Raw genomic sequence first — 21,898 nt, forward strand, 5'->3', positions numbered from 1 at the left:
TTATATGTGTTCAGTCAATCCTTTATATCATTTATCTAAGGTTTCAAAATTTCAACATGCTTATTCCCAATTCACTTGCTGAGTGTCTGATGTGCTAATATGGCAATTTGAGTTCTGTTTGAAGACTCCTTTTACTTTCCTTAAGGGAAATTACAAGCACCTTGAGATTACTGAAGGAAAATACTTTCCATAACAGAGTGTTTCCTATTATACCAAAAGGAATCCAGATGAGAAAGCTAGGAAAAATACATATCTTTCAGCCTCAGTGAATTACATGAGACAGGAATGGTCTGTATTAGTCTACTAAGAGTTCTGATGGATTGTCTTCTACAGGGTGATCCTGGAAAAGAAGGAAAAGTGGGCTTTCCTGGGCCACCTGGTGCACCAGGGCCTGCTGGAGAACCAGGTTTGCCTGGGAAGGGTAAAGATGGAGCACCGGTAAGTACAGCTGGCAAGCTTTGTGCTTGAGTGTTTCAATATGAGACAGACAGGCATCACTTCTGCAGGAGAGCAGTGGATTTACCAGAATCCATGAAAGGCCTGGCTGTGCAAAACACCCCAGATCACAGCACTGCATCCAAAATGGCAGAGAGAACTAAAGCTGCATTTCTGAACACTGAACCCCTTTTGGTGTGCTGTGGTGACCACTGAAAATGGAGACCTCCACAAGGAGCAGCCACTGACCTTGTGACCAGTGAAAAAAATTATTAGCTTGGTGGAATGTCCCTGAAAACATTTGATTCTATCCAAGTTGGCAGATGATTTAATTTGCTTACGTGTTGTCAGTAATATATTACCAGGATGGTATGAGGTCAGGAGGGTGTGTGGGGGTGCACTTGCAGCAGGGACTATATCAAAGTCCAGGGTCCTGTTTGGATGGATGGTGACTGTTTTCTTGTTTTGCCTCTTCCACTTTAGGGAGAAAGAGGACCACCAGGCTTGCCAGGACCCTTTGGACACAAGGTGATCATGGACTTCATTGTGGAGTGCTACTCTCAGTCCCTTGAACTGGAAAAAGAATTATGGTGAAAACACGGTCTTTTTTTCCCCTGGAAAGTAATTTGTGAAGCTTTCACTCAAAAATGCAGTCCTAGACTTTTAGGAGCTTCCTTTCTCTATTATTTCAGTATATCTGTCGATGGAGATACTCAGATGTGAATTAGCTGTGTACACTTTGCACATTTAAAATTTCTTTCACCATTATGTGAATTCAACACAGACTAAGGACTCAATGCACATTTTTTTCAGGGAAACTGTGATTGGGGCCCTTTAATCCATACAGCTAGAGAGACATTGCATGGCTCAAGGATGATCTACTCTTGAGACTACTTGTCAGCCCCTCAAAGAGCACTCCTCCATAGCTCTCCTTCACTCCACCTCTCCAGGGAGGTGTGAATTATTTTCCAGTGGGACCAGATAGTCCTGGTTTGCCCTCATATATCATAGCTAAGGCAAAAACTAACTAGTTGCTTAGGTTAATGCCACTAATTTCTTCTGCTGAAAGTATTGTATATTCCCTTATAAGTACACAGCAAATAGAAAAAGGTACAAACCAGTAAAACCCTTTGTTTCTGGGAGCATCTGGATTGTGCTTGAATCTCCAGTAAAATCAGAAATTCCCCTCTTCAAAATGACTATGTCCTGAACTGGATTGGAAGAAGAATAGGATGTTCAAAGAGATTCTGTAAATGATGTAAGGATTATAGCATTAGGAGACTCAATCCAACTAGGTCCCATACATTTGAAATACCCAAACTGCTATGAATATTTCTATTTTGCTACATTTTGTATAAATGCATTGTAGCCTGTTGTATATATCTTTGATGGTTCAGACCACACACTACACCCACAAAGACACACACAAATAGACAGAGAATTAATATAAAAGTCAGAAAAAACTCTAAAGCAGTCTCATAAAATATTCTATTCAATATCCACAGAAGAAGGTAAGAATCTTAAATGTGCACAGAAAATACTATTGAACCTTTTGTATTGAAGTTATCTTCTTGAATAAAATAACAGAGAAGGGATCTGCTGGAGTGTTTAAACTAATCAGAATATATTTTTTCTAACTGTCCTTGCAGTATTGTTTCTTTGTGGTATAAGATTAGTTTAAGAAGAAAGAAAGGGAAAAAATAGGAGATATTGCAGATTGAAATTTGGGTGGGCAGAGTCCACAGGTAACAATTTTGGTATCATGCTTCCATATAGCTAGAAATAATGTCATAACAGATAACATAAATAAGATTCATTGTTATAAATTTACTGCAAACATGAGACCAAATCTTACACCTGCAATGCAATCCATATAAGTCTTATTGATTTCTCCTTGTAAATAGAAAACAGATGTTAAAGTATCGTAGCTGAATTCTTTCTTAGCCCTCTGTCTGCAGCGTCCATTGACCAGAGTCATTTTTTCTGCTAATCAGGTTTTGCTTTGAAAATTCTGTTTTCTAGAGGGGAGGGCTCTCCTCTTGTAGTACAGTGCTCAAGAGAGAGTGGTAGAAGTGTTGACTTATTTTTCACCAGAAGAATTTCATGCGCTGCTCTGAATAGGTCTATGCTGGAAAGGGAAAGAAATAAATTAAGATGTAATAAAACCCCCCTAATTCTGTCTTTCACAGATAAGTAATCTGTATTTAGCAATTTTTGTGGCTTACCCATCTACCATAGAAATACAGAGAGGCAAAAGTGTATTATAGTGCTCAGTGCTTCCCCAAGCCAAGGAGAGCTCCTGACACCCTGATGAAGTCACTGCCACTGGAAGTGTTCAGGAGGCATCTGGATGTGGCTCTTGGGAATGTAGTTTAGGGGTGATTAAGGTCGTGCTGGGTTCATGGTTGGACTAGATGATCTTGAAGGTCTCTTCCAACCTTGATAATTCTGTGAAATGCTGGGAGTTGGATGCTGTGCACTAAAATACATGAAAAGTAGTTGCAGAGGTTGTGTTCCCAGTCACATGTGACGTGGCACACACTGATGTTGTGTGAGTGCTCTTAGAGGTGGGCTGGGGCTCCTGTGATGGAAGAAGACAGTTTTCTTGGGATGATAAGACATCAACTGTGCCATGTCCCCATGCTGCCACAGCCAGATATTGTTCCTCTGTGGGCAGAATCGGGTCAGGATATATCAGTGCAACATTCTGTTGTAAAACCTGATTGTATTCATTTCAGTACATATTTCTCATCAGTGCACAAAGCCTATAACTTCTTCCTTTGTTTCAGGGTGAAAGGGGAGCTCCTGGCCTCCCTGGACAGCCAGGAGACAGAGGTGTGCCAGGAATCGGCCTGGCTGGACTCCCTGTAAGTAGCAGATCCTGCTGCAACCTGTAGCAAGGTGGAAAATTACCCATTGCCGCCCAGGGAATGTGTTGCCTGTGCTCAACTGTGCCTGTGGGACAATTCTACCTTCTAAAGGTGCAAATTTCAGACTAGTCCAGAGGCTGCCATTTGTGTCTCAGATATCAAACATCTCTTTGTTGAAGGCTCCTGATGCATTCAGTTTTAGTTGAAACAGAGAGGCAGAAAAAGTGCTGTTGGAATTACTGGTATCATGGCTGTCACTCCTGAATTTTCTGCACCATCCTGACATGCTGGCTGTGGATGTGAGTGGAGATCTGTGCTGAGCCAGCAGCTCTGATGTACTGGACAGATACAACCTTGCTGCTCCCCTCTTTAAAGGGATGAGTGTGACACACATGCCCACGCCAGTGACATAGAGACACTCTGATAGCAAAACACAAAATGAGATTGCTTAAATTGCTGTGTTCCAAAAGGACCATCATCCCCCTAATTTCCCACAAACATTTAGTTAGTTGAACCTCATCTGACTCTGCCCTCACCTCCTGAATATTAGTAGGTCACAAGGTGTATCTGAGAGTCTGCTCTGGAAAATTTGGATTGTCCTATTTCTGGGGTTTTATCACTACAGTACTTCTCATGTGCAACTCCTCTTGAGATGAGGGAGATTTGGGAGTGTTCTAGCTGTAGCCCTGCTCAGAGACCTCCAGATTTGCACTGAATTTTCTACTGAAATATGTTTAGGAGAAAGCAATTTCTTTTTCTAGCTGTAATTACTAGAAGATATCTGAAACCTTGCATTATTTTATTCTTCGCAATACCTTTTACATGCCATGATCCTGTACCAATCAGTAAATGTTTGGCTATCAATACTCTGTTTATCTAGATATAAATTTCCCAGTTAGTACAGAAAATTGCCTTGAAATGACAAGTCGTGTTGCTGGGTAGTGCTGACACTTAATATTTGCTCTTACTAAGCTGAATTCCATCTAAGTTAAAGCAGATTGGGTCAGTCATGTTTCACACTGAGACTGCGTCATGGCCTTCATGGTCATCACAGGGTTACCAATGACTGAAGATTATCTGGGTGTCATTTGTTAAGATTTATCTAAGCAGCAGTGGTGTTCCTGCATTTCTTAGTGTTCAATCATTAATATTAAAACTAGAATTAAATTAGCAAATGAGTATCTGGCTTGTTTGAAAGTCACTACCTTGTGGGTGGTTCTTAATTACAGGTTTTTAGATTCAGTATAGGCTTAGATGAGTTTGCTTCTTCATCCTGATGTACACAAGATGACAAAGTTATTCTTGACTGGGGCTTTAGCATCCTCGTATCCATGAAAACAAATGACTAAGAACTTGACTCCAAATGCAGACATCCCTTGTCTCACACCAGAAGATTGCTTTTTTTTCTGTGGCATTGTTATTTGCCCACTGTCAGGATGTGTAGCCACCTACACACCACACTATCCTAATATAAGTTTTATTTAATCTGCTTCACTAAATACTTAAACAAACAAACAAACAAACACAAAACCAAACAATTACTATGATGGGTTTTTTCCACTGTTTTTCCCATCATAACCTCAGTTCCAGTGCAAAGACTGTGGAATTTATAAAAAAACCTGTATAACCCGGAATCTATCAGACTGAATCCTACAGAAAAAAAAAAAAAAAATCAAGCAACACACCAGAATAAAATCACTGGAGATGCTTCAGTACATATTACACATTAAATTAAAAGTGTCAGTCTCTATCCCTTTTAGCAATGTAACAAAATTGTGTTTATAATACTTCAGCTTCAGAGCTGCAAGCCAGCAACTCTTTTTAATTGAAATACTCACCCTGTTTCCTCCCCTGCCCCTCAACTCTCTCAGGCTTTGCTCCCTGTACAAAAAGTATACATAGATGAGGATTTTTTTTCACCTTATCTGCTAAAGTGTTGAGTCACAATTTACATAACACTGAGCCATAAACTTGAGCATTAGTGGAGTGCATTCTTCCCAACAGAAGAGGAGACTGCTTGGAGAATTGGGGTGAATTCACATGTTTATGCTGAAGCTGCCCAGTGGGTGTATGTGCTGAATAAGTAGAAAGGTTTCCATCTTGCCCTGCTTTGCCCTGTTGATACTGTTATGGGTCCAGAATTGTGCATTTAGCCGTTGCTTGAGCGCAGCATTAAGGTGTCTTGCATGGAGGACTGGATGAGGATTAGTGAGTTACCAGTGCCTGAAAGAGAAAGGAAAAGGAGAGGAGTTATAGTGTGAGCCAATTTATTCAAACACAGCCCCAAGGATGTGTGGATAAGCCTTGTTTTGTGTGTGCTTGGAATACCAGATTGATTCATCCATGCTGGATATTGGTACTGCACCACTTCTGTGGTGTTCCTACAGATGTGGGTACCTTCTAGTACCTCACTCTACTCAGCTGCTCCTTTTTAAGTTGTATCCCCAAGCAAATAGCATTCACAAGACCACTAGATTTTTTGCTTTGACCTAAATTAAAGAGCTCATAGGTCCTGTGGGATGTCCCAGCCCAACAGATGCTGTGTTTCTGTGTGGTTCTGTGTCCAGACCCAGCCAGGAGCGAGGCTGAGCATGGGTTGTCAAAGGGCATATTCAGTGCACACACACTCCTGTGTGCAGCCAAGCAGACCAATGCAGAAAATAATCCCTTAATGCTTCACAGGACCATCCCTGATCAGCCAAAGTGGGATGTTAATTTTAAGTGGTTTTATTGCTGAGTCTTTTCTGTTTGCAGGGCCCTGCAGGACCCCCAGGAGACAAGGGATCACTGGTACAGTATGTCTTTCTAGCTATAACCAAATTTTATGGGGAGGGGGGTAACCACATTAATTGTGTTTCTACCAGTGATTTCATGCAGGCACATGTAATTAATTTGTTTTTTCCTGAGGGTTGGTCACAGGGGGGCTGACCCTTAAAAGGGGACTTGTCTTGTGTATTACCAGGTAATTGTCTCTTACACTGAGTTGTGATAAAGAGTTGATTGAGAATCTTGGCCTGGGGACAACTTTTCCTTATGTGTCAATAATCCTACAAGAGAAAGAATCAGTTACTTTTTCACCCTTCATTCAAAAAATTATATCAAGGCACATAATTCAGGACACACAGTTCAGGACATACTGCTATGCCTTATAGCCATGGCCTCAAAAGGTTTTAAATAAACCATTTTTAAGCATTTTTCTTACTGAAACCTTACAGATTTTGATATTCACCAAACACACTTAGTTCCTCAACATTCAGTTTTGCAAGGATACAATCCATTGTTGTGAAACAAAAAACTGTACCATGTTCTCACAGACACTGTCATGAATTTCCAGCACAACAGCCAGTCCTAGCCAGCGTGATAGCTTGGCACTGAGGAGGTGGACCTTCTTTTCTCCTCTGCCTTGCTGTGCTCATTCATATTTTCTCCCTCTTCAAAAACTTGCCTCTTATAAAGGGTCATTATCACCTTTCCAGTCAATTTATGTGAAGCTTGACTTTAGCAATGCTCATGAAGTCCCTTGAGGCACAGAGATGACAGATACTAGAATAGTGCACTATGGGATTTAATTATATTTTTTCTTAAACTCTCTCATAGTTGTTTAACCACCAGTTAATTTTAACCCAATAACTATTAGGTTGAGGATTTCTTTTCTTCAGCTAAGAGGTGCCTCATAAATATTACTCATGTTATTGGGTTTGTCTGTTCTCTCCCCACCAGGGTCCCCGTGGTGTACCTGGTATCCCTGGACCACAGGGGCCTCCTGGGCAGGATGTAAGTAAAATAAAAGTGTAAGTGCTCAATAAATTTGTCAATGCTCGAATCTAATATCCCTGAAAATGTATGCTTACAGTCAGCTGCACTGAGGGTTACTAGGATGGTCTAAGGGAGCTGATTCACAGAAGTGGAGTGCTTACAAGTTAGGATGTCAGATGTTAAAACAGTTGGGATAAGGATTGCCTCGAGGAAAGTGGTGGACTGCACCACTGAACCATTTTAAAATGACAGTGGAGAATAGCAGCATACACTGGGAATGATCCCACACTGGAAAAGGATGGTTAAGCTGTCTAGGAACTTCTTAGAAGCCTCTGAGATAGGTACCCCGTAGTATTTCTATGGAAAAAGGGCCACAGCTGTTGAAAAAAGTTCTTTATGAGTTCATTTTTCTGCTGCTATTGTTCATGCTTGATGACATTTTAACCTCTTGGTGCGTTGTCCTCTCTCCTGCTGTCTCAGTGGGTGAGTCATGGAACTGAGGAATAGAGAGGAATGTGGCAGAGTCCCAGCTGGAAGACTGTTCCCTCTCACTGCCTGGTTCTCTTGCAGTGCTGAATCAGAAAGAGGAGCACTTTTTTTCTCTGTGATGTGGAAACCAGTCCTCTGAAGGAGGCTCTGAAGATTTTGAAAGGCTTGATCTTTGGATTTGTGCCTGTTGAGGGAACACTCTGGGGTTGGGGCAGTGACCTTCTGTAACTCTTCTCATTACTGTTTCATGATGCTATCATGTCTGAAATGGGTACCAGTTTCCATTAACTCCACAACAAGCAATTTTCAGCTCTAGTGTGGCTTTATTGACATACATCAGGTGGTCTAAAAGTTTTCTTCCCACCTACTTGTTGCTCAGAGGGATTGTGAATGCTCCCATTCCTGGAAGTGTTCAAGGCCCTGGGACTCTGAGCAACCTGGTCTAGTGGAAGGAAGATGTCCCTGTCAATGACAGGGGGTTGGAATGAGATGATCTTTAAGGTCCCTTCAAACCCAAACCATTTTATGATTCTATACTTGGTCACCAGATAAATGATAATGCCAGGATATTCTTCCACATCCCACAATAGTAGAAATGGTCCTTTTCCTCCATCACCCTGTGTCCCTGAGCAGCTAAGGATGGGGGATTGATTGTGTCCTGCTGACTGTCCCTAGATCTCATCTTGTCTCAGATGGCTGAGAGTTTTAATCAAGAGGTTTTAAACAGGAGATATGGTAGATGGGTTTAATACATAGATAGATGGGTTGTGTGAGGCAAGTGCCAGAGGCAGCTTTTCAGAGTCTCTGGCTCTTCTCAGACCAGCGTTGACTGGTCAGCTCTTGGAGAGGCAGCACTGCAGTCTTTTTTTCTTTTTTCCCTGCAGAAGGTTAACTCAAACAGAACCATTCCTCATGGTACTTGTAAAACACGTTCTCTATGACACTCACTGCACATTCCAGCATTTCTGGTGTTACAGCAGGCATAACCTATTTTGACAAGATCATGCATTCACAGTTTCTTGATCTCCATTTTCCTTTTACTAGTACAGAGAATTTTTTGTTCTGTTTTTGTCCTCTTCGATATCAGTGAAGTGTTCCTGTATTCTCTGAAGCGTGCCCATTTTTGTACTCTGCTGTGTTCAAACAGTATGACATCAGTTGGGAAAGCTCCAATTTGAATTGCTAATATGAATTTACTATGCAGCTCCCAAGCCATTCAGTGTCAATTGCCTTAATGACTTGCCTCAGAGTCTCGTATTTTGCTGTGGCCTTTGCAAATGTGTTCCATGTTTTTTTTCTGAGGCAGAAAAAATCTTTTAAATCACATTTACATACATTAAACTATTATTTTCATTGTTTTGTCCAGTTGCAAACTCATCAGATGCTTGTGGAAGTGTCTGCTATAAGTTGTTGTACTCTCTGACACTGCAAATCAGATTTACAATTGTATTTGGGAAGGTGAAAGAGTCAGTACCTCTTTTGCAATAGTTTTGGCCAGAACTATCTCCCATAGGTGAATAAATTCAGTTTTTTACATGACTACATTCTAACTTTTTTCTACTGCCCTAAAAGCCTGTGCCTTTTTTTTTTTTTTCCTGATAGCATTGCTCAGGGTCACCTTTTGAAATGTCTGTTGGCAACTCAATGAAATATCAAGAGTTCTCAGGGCAGGGTCTTGTTTTATTAAAATTTAGGTTTTGAAAATGCTTGTATAGGTGTACAGTATAGTTGTGATGGTTTGGCCTTGTTCTGTTCCTCTTTGCAAAAGGCTTGGTATTTATTTGTCCTGTGGAGTTCATTATGTCCATAAAGCCCTACAAATTGTCTTCTTCTGAGACAAAGCTGGGAGATACTGTCTTCTCCCATATACATTATTTTCTTATCTTTAATTTCCTTTTTTTTTTTTTTTCTGATTAACTAAAGGTCTGATTATTAAAGCCCAAAAAGTGGGGGATTTTAGGTCTTTGTTTTTCCTGATCGTACAACTAATTTCTTCCATAACACAACTACTGCGTATTGTACCTGTTTTAATGCCCTCAGTCACTTAAAAAAATTACTTTCTCTTGCTTTTGGAAAATAATCCAAATCAAATTTTAATCTGCAGTATTCCTGTATTGAGTATTAAATTACTGTAGCCTTAAGTACCTTCTGTCAGAGAAACTGGCCGAACTCCTAGTCTGAGAATTATAAAAAAATATTTCTATGTGTTAAATGACGTTATATGCATGGCTGTCTCCTCCAGCTGCTGCAGACCAAGTCCCTCCTCACTGATAGGTTGATTTAAACTAGATTTTAGGAAGAAATTCCTCACTGTGCATATAGTGAGGCACTGGCACAGGATGCCCAGAGAAGCTGTGGATGCCCCATCCCTGAAATTGTTCAAGGCCAGGTTGGATGGGGCTTTGAGCAGCCTGGTCTAGTAGAAGGTATCCCTGGCCATGGGAGGAAAGTTGGGACCAGATTATCTTCAAGGTCCCTTCCAACCCAACAATTCTATGATTCTGTGAAAAGTTTATAGGAAGATATAAGATAATTGGACAAACCATGGTGATGAGGTGCAGAGCTCAGCCAAACAAATGCATCCACCAGCCCTGTTTTGTGCATGACCAGCCCCTGTTACACCCTGTCTACCTCTGTCACTCACTGCTGTCCATTCCCCTGCACAGCCCCTCATGCATCTCCAGCAGCTCTATCAATTCCTGCACCCTCCCAGTTCAGGGTCACCCTGGTTTACAGTCTTATCACTTGCAAAGTCCAGACTGGTCTCCCTGGAAGTGCAGCCTGTGGTTTCCTGATAGCCCATCAATTGTGTGAGTGACAAGATTTGTTTTTTGTTAGGTCTGTGTCTTGGCATATTTAGTTTCTGATTTCCTCCTTTTCCCTAATTTCCCACTTGACAAGGTCCTGGATCAGATAATCTTGCTGGAATAAGCGTCCTCACACTTCCATGTGCCTTCATCAATTACTGTGAATATCCAAGTTTGGTTCCCATCATTGTCATCCTTATTTGTTGGTCAGGTTTGTGTCCTTGATGTTGTCATTTATGCCTTTTTCCTTATTTTCCCTTGTTGCTTTGAAAAAAGGTCTTTGATCAGATACTCCCAGAGGAGCAGACACTCTCTGGCCAAATACGCTTACACTGCATGTTTTGGGAATCATCCTCTGACTGTCTGCTGAGAGATAAACCATTTCTGTTCAACACACCTACTTAGTGCCCTTAGACTAGGAAACAATCTGAATGAGACATTCTCTTATCCTACTATTAGCAGTGAGGGCACCTGTTTAATAAGCCCTTTCTGTATTTTGATTATGATAATTTTAATTAACATAAACATTGAATTAATCACTTTTTAAATTAGGTTAATTATTCATGGTAACTAAGTTCCAGCATTACTGGGAAGTTAATCTTCCCCTGAGTTTACTTTCATAATTACAAAACCTTTGTGAATGAATATATTACTGCCATTGGATTTGAAAAGCGGAGATTTCTTTTCTGGGGTTTTTCTGCAGGTTTCCCCTGCAGTTAGATGGACAGTTTCAAGGAGCTTTTCTGGGGTTTTTTTAGGGTTTTTTACACTCCAAACCAGAGTGCATTTATTAAACTTCCTCTTGTCTCTTTATTGCTGTGACTTGTAACCTATTTAAGTTATTGCATTTCAAGTTTAATTTTCAGTCTTGTAATAGAACTATCCCACCATAAGCCTGTGGGACTTACACATTTTCCTTATAATACACTTGTGTGTTTCTTTATAGACTTTCTTTAAGTCATGTATTTTCACATGCACCACTTACCTGAGCTTCATTTTTCAGCATAACATCATCACAGTTTCCCTCAGTTTCCAGTCAACAATCATTCCTGTGTCAGATTTTGCAGACTGATCCTCTGGATCCTGTGCATCACACCTCCTCATTGCTGGTATTTTTTTCACTATATTATAGGTGTGCTGTACCAATCACTGGATATTCCACTTTGTGCCAACCACTGTTGGCTGCAAGTTCCTGGAAGTGTTCAAACTTTATGAGCTTTTCAACACTGGTTGTTATTTGGGTCTGCACATTTTCCCACATCATGTTAGCAGCTTTTTTTTTTTTTTTCAATGCCAGATAGGTTTGTTTGTTTGTTTGTTTGTTTGTTTTTAAATTTTCTGGATTTCTCTTTTCCACTGTCCTCCCCTCTTAGCTTGTCAGATACAGTTATACCCTCCATGTCATCATTCTAGTATTTTGATTCTGCTCTGAGCAATTTGAAGGCATTCCAGGCAAGGTTTAGGTTGGATATTAGGAAAAGGTTCTTCGCCCAGATGGTGGCCAGACACTGGAACAGGCTTCTCAGGGAAGTGGTCACCAAGCCTGACAGAGTTCAAGATATGTTTGGAAAATGCTGTCAGGTACATGATGTGATCTTAGGATTGTCCTGTGCAGGGCCAGGAGTTGGACTCAATCCTCAATCTTTGTGAAACCCTTCTAACTCAGGATATTCTGATTCTATGATTCTGTTCTTACAAGAACTCTTTTAGTCAGCCTTTTCTGACTCCAGGCCTCTATAGACCAACAATCTTTCCTTTAGTTTGGATTCTGCTTCCATTTGCCTGTTCTCTGATAATGCACTGTGCTGAAGTGCCATCATTCTACATCTGTTTTTTCTTTTTGGTTCAAAGAAGCATTCTTCAAAGGACATTCTCTGTTTTCAGTCTTGTAGCTTTCAGTTGTTTGACTTTTCCTGGGAATTCAGTGGTTTTCAGGTTTGTCAGCCATGGCACAGAACTTAATCTCTTTTCCTGTCTCATTTACACCCTGTTAAAGACATCACAGTTCCACATCACACAGAGTGCAAGAAAATAGGTCCATCCCATTTTGTCTCAAGGCAATCTGATACCATGTGGATATCATAGCTGTGCTTAAATCTTCCCAAGGATTTCAGGTTTTTTCACTCTCTTCTTGTGTGCCTTTTCATACAACTAAGAAGTTTTTTCCTGTATTCTTAAAAAAAAAATCTTTAAATACTCAAATTACACCACTAGTGCTTTGTTCATGTTTCAGATCCCAAAGTAAAAGGCTGTCAGTGAGGCCCGCGGCAGAAAGAGTTTATTTATAGCTATGCTGCTAGTCAGCATGAAAGACATTTCTGAACTGTCTTTTCTGTGTTGCTTTCTGATACAAGATTATTCTCATGGTTCAAGTCTCTGCTTTGCATCACACTTTCTAAAGAAAGTGCTGTGTGAGTCTTCCTAAACAAAATAGGTCTGGGAATATAAGATCTGTGTAACTGCTATTTAGTCAGCCCTCTTCCCACTTGCAGAAGTGGCTGAGAACCACAGCGAAGAGGATGCCAAAAGCATGACCTGACAATTAGCACCTGTGAAGGAGAGGGGACTTTGCAAACATCACACAGTCCTCTAGATTCCCTTTGATGCTCTGTGGGAGGGGCAAAACTATAAATGGCTATAATGTTTCCTTATTTTTACTCAATTCCCCAGAAAAGCATTTGTGGTTTTATTATAAGCTAACCTTCTCCTTGGGACCTTATCTTATCTTTATCCTCCTCTGCAGAAGGTTTAGTTCCTTGGGAAACAAGCATTCAACCATGGGCTTCAATACTACTTCAGGTCCACTCTAGATCCACTTCAGTTTGTGTTTAATATTCATCTGTTAGAAAGTCAAGGTAGCTGAAGGGTTGTTGCTCACCCAGAAGCATTTAATGTGGAATAGAAGAAGACTATCAGTATATGTTACCTTTTTTCTCTCTCCTCTAGCAAGGCATACAGGATTTAAGTACTATGTGAGACACAAGGATGAAATTCAAGTTTTCCTTATAGTTCTAGTTGTGGTGTAGCACACACAGTGTACTTCAGTCATAAATCCCCAGGTGGCCAAGTACTAACCATCTGATTGTCTTGATAAATAATACAACAAACTGATTGGAGACAACAGACTAACCTGAGACAAGGTGACTGACAGAACACCTGGTCCCCATCTCAGCAGAGCATTTAATCAAATTTTAATGAAGGTTTCCAGGTGAAAATTTTGAATAGTCTCAGATTCACCTAACAGGTGAGCCCCTGATGAGCTGAGACTGATTGAGAGCCACTACTTCTATCTTCACTGTATTGATCATCATCCAGATTTTGATGAAGCCCAGAAAGCCAGGTGAGTCCTGGGATGCATCCAGAGCAGTGTAGGCAGCAGATTGAGTCAGGTGATTGTACCCTCCCTACTCCTCTCTGGTGAAGCCCCATCTGCAGAGCTGCATCCAGCTCTGAGGTCCCCAGCAGAGGATGGACATCAAACTGTTGGAGCGAGTCCACAGGAGGCCACCAAAATGATCAGGGGGATAGAGAACCTCTCCTATGAGGAAAGGATGAGAGAACTGGGATTGTTCAGCCTGGAGAAGAGAAGGCTTTGGGGTGACCTCATTGCAGCCTTCCAGTACTTGAAGGGAGCCTATGAGAAAGATAGAGAGAGACTATTTACTAGGGCCTGTAGTGACAGGACAAGGGAGAATGATTTCAAACTGAGAGTAGGTTAAAATTAGATATTAGGAAGAAGTTCTTTACTGTGTGGGTGGTGAGGCACTGGAACAGCTTGCCCAGAGAAGTTGCGGATGACCCATCTCTGGAAGTGTCCAAGTACAGCTGGATGGGGCTTTGAGCAACCTGGTCTAGTGGAAGGTGGCCCTGCCCATATCAGGCGGCTGAAAAAAAATGTTCTTTAAAGTCCCTTCCAACCAAATCTATTCTGTGAACATCCTGGATGAAATCTGGAACCATCCCAGAGAGCCCTCCAGCTGGGACCTGCTGCAGAATCAACAAAACTGAATGCTGATAAGGTGCTTTCAGATGGTCAGTAGAAACTGTTCCTTTAGAGGCAAAATTGGTCAGGTAGGACAGCTTTTGCATGTGGTTAAGATAGATGGAAGATATTTTGTATGATCTTTAAGGTTCTCATATGGATAGAACTGCACATGTTTGAATGATGACACAGGGTGATGGACCAGGTGGACACAGGAATTTAGCAAAAAGTGGTTTGGGGGAATCTCACCAAGTCTGTCTTGAAACACCACTGCAAAGTTGCAATGCAGATTTCTGTCACCACCTGGACAGTGACCAACTGTCCTGTTCAAAAGATTTGGTTTTGCCATGTGAGCATTAGTTTATGCAAAAATATTACAATAATCTCTAGATAAGGTTTTTGTTTTGTTTTTAACAAACTGATGACTTGATAATGACAGATAAGAGAAACCCATTGAGGGGTGGGGGTTGTCCCTTTTCCAAACCATGACTTTCTGGGCCTAAAATTCTAAGGATGCTGGTAATTTCTATGCCTTCATCTCATGAAAACTAAAACCACTACAGCTCTCCAAACAAGCAAACAAACAAACCAACCTGTTTGCAAGGTCTCAATTTTGCATGTTACAGATGCCATCAGAGATTTAAAGCTTCATCCTTCACACTATTGCAGTTCATAGTGTTTCCTGTGACCAGAAGACAAACTAAAGCAATTTCAATCTCTTTGTGACTGAAATGAATTTGGCAAGGTCACATGGTAGGTAAATGAGGTTTAGGAGGAGGTCAGAGGATGTTAAAGTTGCAGATATTGAGGTTTCTGTTTGTCACATGCAAGGAGCAGTGCTGCTCAGCAGCAGACAGTAAAATATGTGCTAATCCGGAGCAATCAGCAGAGTGTAGGAGTAACCAGGGGTTATTGTATGATAATTTCACATTTTTATTTTTTTCTCTTGATCTGTAGGGTCTACCTGGAAATCCAGGGGAACGAGGACCTCCTGGAAAACCTGTATGTATCTTCATTTTTGTGTTACATCTTCTTTTTAACTCAGTTTGCACCTGTACACCTAAATTCAGAAGAGCATCTGCTTTTCCCAGCAGAGCAAATCGAAAAACACAAAGACCCAGTAAGGGTTTATGTTAAAAGTATCCGTGATGGCTTTGGAATGATATGAAAATACCTGGATATTCTGCATGTAAAAAGCTCAAAATTTTAAAGGCAGTTTTTTAGCACCACTGTGCAGTGCCCTCAGCAAGAACTCATCTCAAATGTGATAGAGTGCATGTGTGTGAGTCCTAGGCAAGGAAAGGGAAATAAATGAAAATCCATGAGCATGTTCAGGAGAAAAATCTAATGTCTTGTTGCCTTTTAAAATTGCCTGAGATAATGAATTTCTCATTCCACAGGGTTCCCCACCCCTTCTCTCTCCAGAGGACATAAATCTTCTAGTAAAGGTAATCAGCCTTTGATGAGGGTGAGAGTTTATCTGTGTGTTTGATTCAAACCTATCACTCCGTGATGGGAAAGGGTCTAAGCTACAAGTGCAAAAGGTGCCTTTAAACACTCTTTCAAAGCTTAAAACTTGTAAGTCTCCTACTTGCACCGGTATTGGGACATTAGAGCTCACACTGGAGATGAAAATGCCATACCCAGCAGTGAAATGACCTACAAAGATCCCTATAAAAACTTTGAGGCTTTCTCGGTTCTTTCTGAGGCATTCATTCCCAAGGAGAAATAAACATTATCCAGTTGTATTATCTAAACCAGAAAATGGAAACCAAATTAATAAAATATCTGATTTTTTCACATATGGCTTCAACAGTGACTAGAGTAATTTTGAACTGCGTGTGCAAAGTCAGTTTGTACATCTAAAAGGATGCAGGTAATTAACTCCAAAAGCATCCATGTTTCAAAAGTGATGATCTGTCTGCTGTTACTCTCCATGTAGAGAGTTGTTTGGGAAACAAGTCAGTCTTTGGTAGATGTTGACTGCAAAATCCTTACAGATTTCCATGGTCTGAGTTGGGAGTCTTTTATGCTGTCTTGAAACATGGCAAGAAATCCTTTCTTATTGATTAAAACAAACTAAACAGTTGCCTTCTTTTGCTGACTACATTAAGAAAAGGGCCCTTTTAAGATGTGAAATGACTTCTTTGAAGAGCTGTCTTTGTTTTGTGGAGCCCAATATAATTCTGGAGGTTTCACTGTAAGGCATTGTTTCATCAAACACTGACACTGTAAGTAGATAAAGGTGCATGTAGGGACTGAGACTCAGACAATTTACCCCACAATTTTGCAACAGATAATTGTCAGAAGTGGGTGTTGTAGCAAGGTCTTCTGACTCCCAGCCTTATGATCTGTCTATTGTGCTCTGCTGTCTCCTATGGGCAGGATTCCCTCCCCTTTAGCTGAAGGGAATCTGCCTTTGAGATGGAAATGTCATATCGTTGTATTTAATTTCCTGAGCATAGCTGAAGTGTAAAGATTACTGAGATGATGCTTCAAAGAGTTTTGGAGGGAGGGAGGTAGTGATTGTCCATGATAAAATTTGGCCAAGGCACTGTGACATTCACTTCACTTTAGTCTTCACAAACTCCATTGGATGAGTTCTCCTTGGCCGTGCTAGCTGCTGAATACAGTTTCCCCTGCAGAACACCCTTTCTGACATTCTGCTGCACCTGTTTTTCCCTAGAAATCTGCCCTCTGAGCAGTAACCCAGCTCTTTCAGACTGGTACGGACACAATTTTCTAGTAGTCCTGAAACTTCAAAACGATGTTGTTCTTGCTTTGTGACTCTCTGACCTCCACATCAGGAAGGAGTTTTTCCTTGGTTTCTTGATCCTGGATGATCTGTTAGGATATAGAACTAATAGAAAACTCCTCATGGGAGCATGTGTGAGCTCAGCTGCTGACCCTCACCATGCTCCACACTGCCCCTACTGCAGTTCTGTGAGGTAAATTCACCCCAATCCTGCCCAGTGAGCTAAAACTGCAAAGGTTTGTGTATACCAGCACCACAGTGCTGTGTTCATATTGGGTATCTGTAGGGTCTTCTAAGTGCCTGCAGTCTATTGCTGATGTGTGTCTCCGTGTTCTCTCCAAGGATGTGTGCAGTGAATGCCCTCCTGGTCCACCAGGACTGCCAGGCATCCCAGGTTTCAAAGGTGATAAAGGTCTCCGAGGACCACCAGGTAGAGATGGCCAGGATGGGAAAATGGTAAGAGAGCTGGGGAAGTGACCAAGCCTTGTATCTGGTGTAACCTTGTTTTTCTAATAATATGGCTGGTTTTCTTTTTGGTTTTGGTGTTCTTTTTTTTTTTGGCCAACATCCTACTGAATATTTTTTAGATGCTTTTGGGCTAAACTAGTGTTTACCTCTACCTCTTCTGCATTGCAGGGGGTTGCTGGTCCCAGAGGTCCTGCAGGCCCACCTGGGCTTGATGGCCCAAAGGTTGGTTTTTGTTGTTTTGTTTTTTTTCAGTTGTCCAATGAAAACTTACTTGTGACTAGTTAATCACACTAATTAGTCTGGAAACATGTTGCCCAGGGAAGCTGTGAATGCCTCATCCCTGAAAGTGTTCAGAACCAGGCTGGATGGAGCTTTGAGCAACCTGGTTTAGTGGAAGGTGTCGCTGCCCATGGCAGAGGGTTTGGAACTGGATGTTCTTTAAGGTCCCTTCCAACCCAGACCATTCTATGGCACTGGGAGTGTCATGGCTGCAGTAGGACTTTGGTGGGATCCATCTCTGTGTGAGGAGGTAACAATGCCCTGCTGGGTGGGCAGAACTGCACAGCTCCCCATGTGGATGCTGTTTCACTCCAATAGTGTCTTCTGCCATCCCTTTCACACACAAACACACACGTGAAGAGCCTGATTCTTGATGCTGAGTTTCTTTACGTTGTTGTCCTAATGACAGATAAGGACTTGTGAGAATATTTCAAGCCAAACCAGGTGAGGAAGAAATTAAAGCCTTAGCAGTAGCCACTGTGCCTGTTCCTCTCCTCTTGAATGTTATGTTCTGGAACCACTTAAATTAAGGCTGCTGCACTGAGCTGCTGGGCTCCTTGCACACCATCTCCCATGGTGGTTTTATCCACAGACTGAATATTTCCTGAAACAAGTTATAGGAAGAACTCCTTGTTTCAGCTATGTGCTTCTGCCTTATAGGCTAGGGACATAGGCCAACACAAAACTTCCACTGTCTGAAGTATTCCAATAATGTCACATTTCAAGCATTTCCCATGAAGAGGTCTGTCATCAGTCAGCTCACAATGCCAGTGCCTGGTCACAACTGAAACCTTTACAACTGCCTAATGTGAAATAAATTGAAAAACGTCAGTGGAGGGAGACAGAAGGTGATTTCCTGATGGACCACAGTTTCCTCCACATATCCCTTCATTACTGCTCTACTGTCTAAAATAAACTCCTGCTATTTTAACATCTTTGTATTTGCACTTATTAGAGTGTAGGACAAGCTAATAGAGATTCATGAATTAATTTTATATCTTGCAATTAAAAGTGTGATGGAGAGGCCAGTACAGTCTCAAAAGTAAACACAGAATTGATCAAAATGAAAGAATGTTCCAGGACAAAATTTGCAAGAGAATTAGTAACACATAAGGCCAATAACAGGCAGAAATGCCAAGCAGTCTGAGACATACCACATCTGCTACTTTCTTCCGTGTTATGAGAAAGCAGGGATTTAGGCAACAAAATTGGGTGTTTAGGTGAAATAAAAGGACAGATTTCAAACCATACATGTGCATAAAATAAAATCAAGAAATTGATAAATAGCCTAACTTGAATTCAGTGAAAAGAGTCTGCAAATGCTAAAAGCAAATACTGTAAGACCCATGGGAAAGTGCAAACACAGAGACAGTCTTTGTGACTTCTTTTTGAGTATATTAGGAGGAATCTTGCAGTGAGAGACCCAAATTACTCTCTACTTATGACTGTGTGGTGTATTGTCCTTACCAACACCATCTAAACTATTGGGTCCCATTCTGGAACAGAGCAGTAGAACTTCAGAACTTTGCTCCTGAGTAGCTTTATGCTTTCTGTCCACATGAATCAGAGCTCTTTTAATTAACAAATAGAAACCCTCCCTCTCCCCCCTGTCACCTAGCTCTCATGTAGTAAACCAGAGTATTATTTCCATGGCCAGCAGCTCATTATTGTTCTGTACATTGTTCATAACTTGTTCACCATCACCTCAGTATTTTTCGCTGAGTGAGATTCATCTTGCCTTACTTTAAGCACTGATAATACAGATATCTACATTTCAGTTAGCTGTCTGTTCTGTGTCATTAGGACAGAAAAACAGTGAGAGAAAGAGGGGAGCACTTTCTGGGCACGAATTTTCAGGCTGCACCTTGGAAATGCCATTTTTATTGCTGTTGTCCCTGAAGGGAGGGGAGATTACTAACTCATACTGTTGGAAGTCTTTGTTGGGCCAGATGGTTCCTTATCAAGATGGGATTTAGTTAAGTTCCTAACAACCTGTCTGATTTTAAGGATGTGTAATTCTTCTTTATGTTTATGAGACTATAGCATTAAAAACCAGCTATGCAAAGGCCATGCTTCACATATATTCCTGGCTCCAGCATTGGTAGTGAAATTCTAGGGAAGAACTTAAGAGAAGGGCAAGGAGGGCTCAGTCCTAATTCATGACTTTTATGCTCAAATGTCCAAGTACTTTATGAAATAGGTCAAAAAGTTGTCACAATACTGAAGTGACTTTCAATGGCTCTTTGTTTTTTTATTATCAGGGTGCTAAAGGAGATCGTGGTATGACTGGGGATGTAGGAGAAAAAGGTGAACAGGTAAAAACAGAATGCTTTCCAGCAGTGCTGTCACTGTGCTTCTCCCTTTATCAGTAATTCCTGTGATGTCTGTGGAAGAATTCCCTTCTCAGAGGCAAAGCAGGAAGATGGTAGTTCTTCATCACTCATAAACCACAAATCTCCAGGAAAAACCTTCCTGTGTCATCTGTTACCTCAGCTCTGGATTAAATGCATTCAATTCTCTACATTAGCTAACTCTTTGTAATTTCCTCAGACAATCCCTAGATGATATCCAGGAGGTCAGGTGTCATTGGGTTGAAAAATCCAGTGTTTCTATTTGTCTTAGAAGGTGAATGCAAGGATGATCCCTTTTAGGAGGGACTGAGTTGTCACAGGACAGAGGAGTCTGGTCTAAATTAGAACAAACTTTCACAGGTTATTTTTCCAAGGGCTGAGTCACTAGTTTAATGTGCAAATCAGCACCTCTTCAATGGGATTTGCAGGATATTTTAAACAGGTTTGGTTTCCTGCCTAAATTCCTGTATATACAATTCCACAATAACCAGCCTCTGTCTGGGTATTATCTAGCTTTGATTTTACCTCACAATATTCAATGACCAGTTAACTTTTATACAACCAGAGGTGTGAATAGTTCCTAAAGAAAGCCTCTCTTTTCATTCTGCAGGGCCACCCTGGAATGCCTGGCTTCTCAGGGGCTCCTGGAAACCCTGGTCCACCTGTAAGTTCCTTTGTTGCAAAGATGATCCTGTACTTTTCTTATTAATAAAGGTTGTTGCAAGCTCCATGTGGAAGAAAGGACCATTCCCATCTGTCCATGCACTGAATTTGCATTTTCCAGTGGGTTCCTAATGGTCCCCTAAGTGTCATAGAGTTCCCCACTCATGGTAATTGCTATTTAATACACTGGCCACTTTTCACTGATTGCTTCAGCTCACTCTGTAAATTGATGCTAAGCTTCAGTTGCTCTCTTTACACAACACAATGATGATGAAAACTCTTCCACAGAGACTATTTAATATGTGTATAGGTGTTTTACTCCATGTGGAATCAGTTGTTAATCTAGAACCAGCAGATCTAAGAGCATTTTAGTTCTCAATTTTACACAGTAATATGAGACTTGATTTTTTCCAGTTCTCATATCATGTGGATTACTTTTGAATTGAAAGGCCTCTTACACATGTTCCTCTCCATCACAATGCTCCTCATTCTTAGCTGTACTCACTTTTTAATACATTCATACTTCTTTGTATTTAAAAAGAGGGGACAGTGCAGAAGCAGGCCTGAAAGAACTTGGCTCTCCTGCTGGCAATGTCTCCACTTTACACCCCTCAGGTGTTTGGACTTTTCCTGAGTGAGGGACTTTTCTCTCCAAACTGTCTTTCTTTGCCCACAGTCATCACTGCTCGTATTGCTGCTTACAGTGCAGTTTGGCTCTGCCGTGCTGAGGCAGTGCCACCTTCATCTGTACTGGGGATCAGCACTGACTAAATGACAGGACATACCAGAAAAATAGGATTAGATTAAATTCTCTATTCAGATGATAGCAGTGCCTTAAGGGTTCTGGATGCTTTGCCACTGGGACAACATGTGAACTTGCTTTGTGGGTCATTTGTGGTCCTGTGAACATTATTTTAGGAGAAGACATATTTACTGTGTCTAAATTAACCTCATATGCCACAGCCACAGGGTTATTCCAGTAGGATTAAAATACTTAAAATTGTCCTATGGGACCCTCTGAACAGACTGACAGCCAAAGGAAA

At 41.1% G+C, this 21,898-nt stretch overlaps 1 protein-coding gene across 1 annotated transcript in view; it reads left to right on the top strand.

Annotated features, from left to right (window-relative positions):
• Positions 1 to 21,898, top strand: part of COL22A1 (collagen type XXII alpha 1 chain) — a 224,706-nt gene that overhangs the window by 173,666 nt on the left and 29,142 nt on the right. Inside the window, exons 39-49 of the mRNA XM_050324956.1 lie at positions 334 to 438; positions 919 to 963; positions 3,225 to 3,302; positions 6,060 to 6,095; positions 7,026 to 7,079; positions 15,297 to 15,341; positions 15,740 to 15,787; positions 17,437 to 17,550; positions 17,731 to 17,784; positions 20,103 to 20,156; positions 20,803 to 20,856. Coding sequence (XP_050180913.1) covers positions 334 to 438; positions 919 to 963; positions 3,225 to 3,302; positions 6,060 to 6,095; positions 7,026 to 7,079; positions 15,297 to 15,341; positions 15,740 to 15,787; positions 17,437 to 17,550; positions 17,731 to 17,784; positions 20,103 to 20,156; positions 20,803 to 20,856 — 687 coding nt within the window. The remainder of the gene's footprint in view (positions 1 to 333; positions 439 to 918; positions 964 to 3,224; positions 3,303 to 6,059; positions 6,096 to 7,025; positions 7,080 to 15,296; positions 15,342 to 15,739; positions 15,788 to 17,436; positions 17,551 to 17,730; positions 17,785 to 20,102; positions 20,157 to 20,802; positions 20,857 to 21,898) is intronic.

The sequence above is a fragment of the Myiozetetes cayanensis genome, unplaced genomic scaffold (genome assembly GCF_022539395.1).
Source record: "Myiozetetes cayanensis isolate MyiCay16 unplaced genomic scaffold, myiCay2020 scf1, whole genome shotgun sequence".
In the NCBI taxonomy this organism is placed as follows: Eukaryota; Metazoa; Chordata; class Aves; order Passeriformes; family Tyrannidae; genus Myiozetetes; species Myiozetetes cayanensis.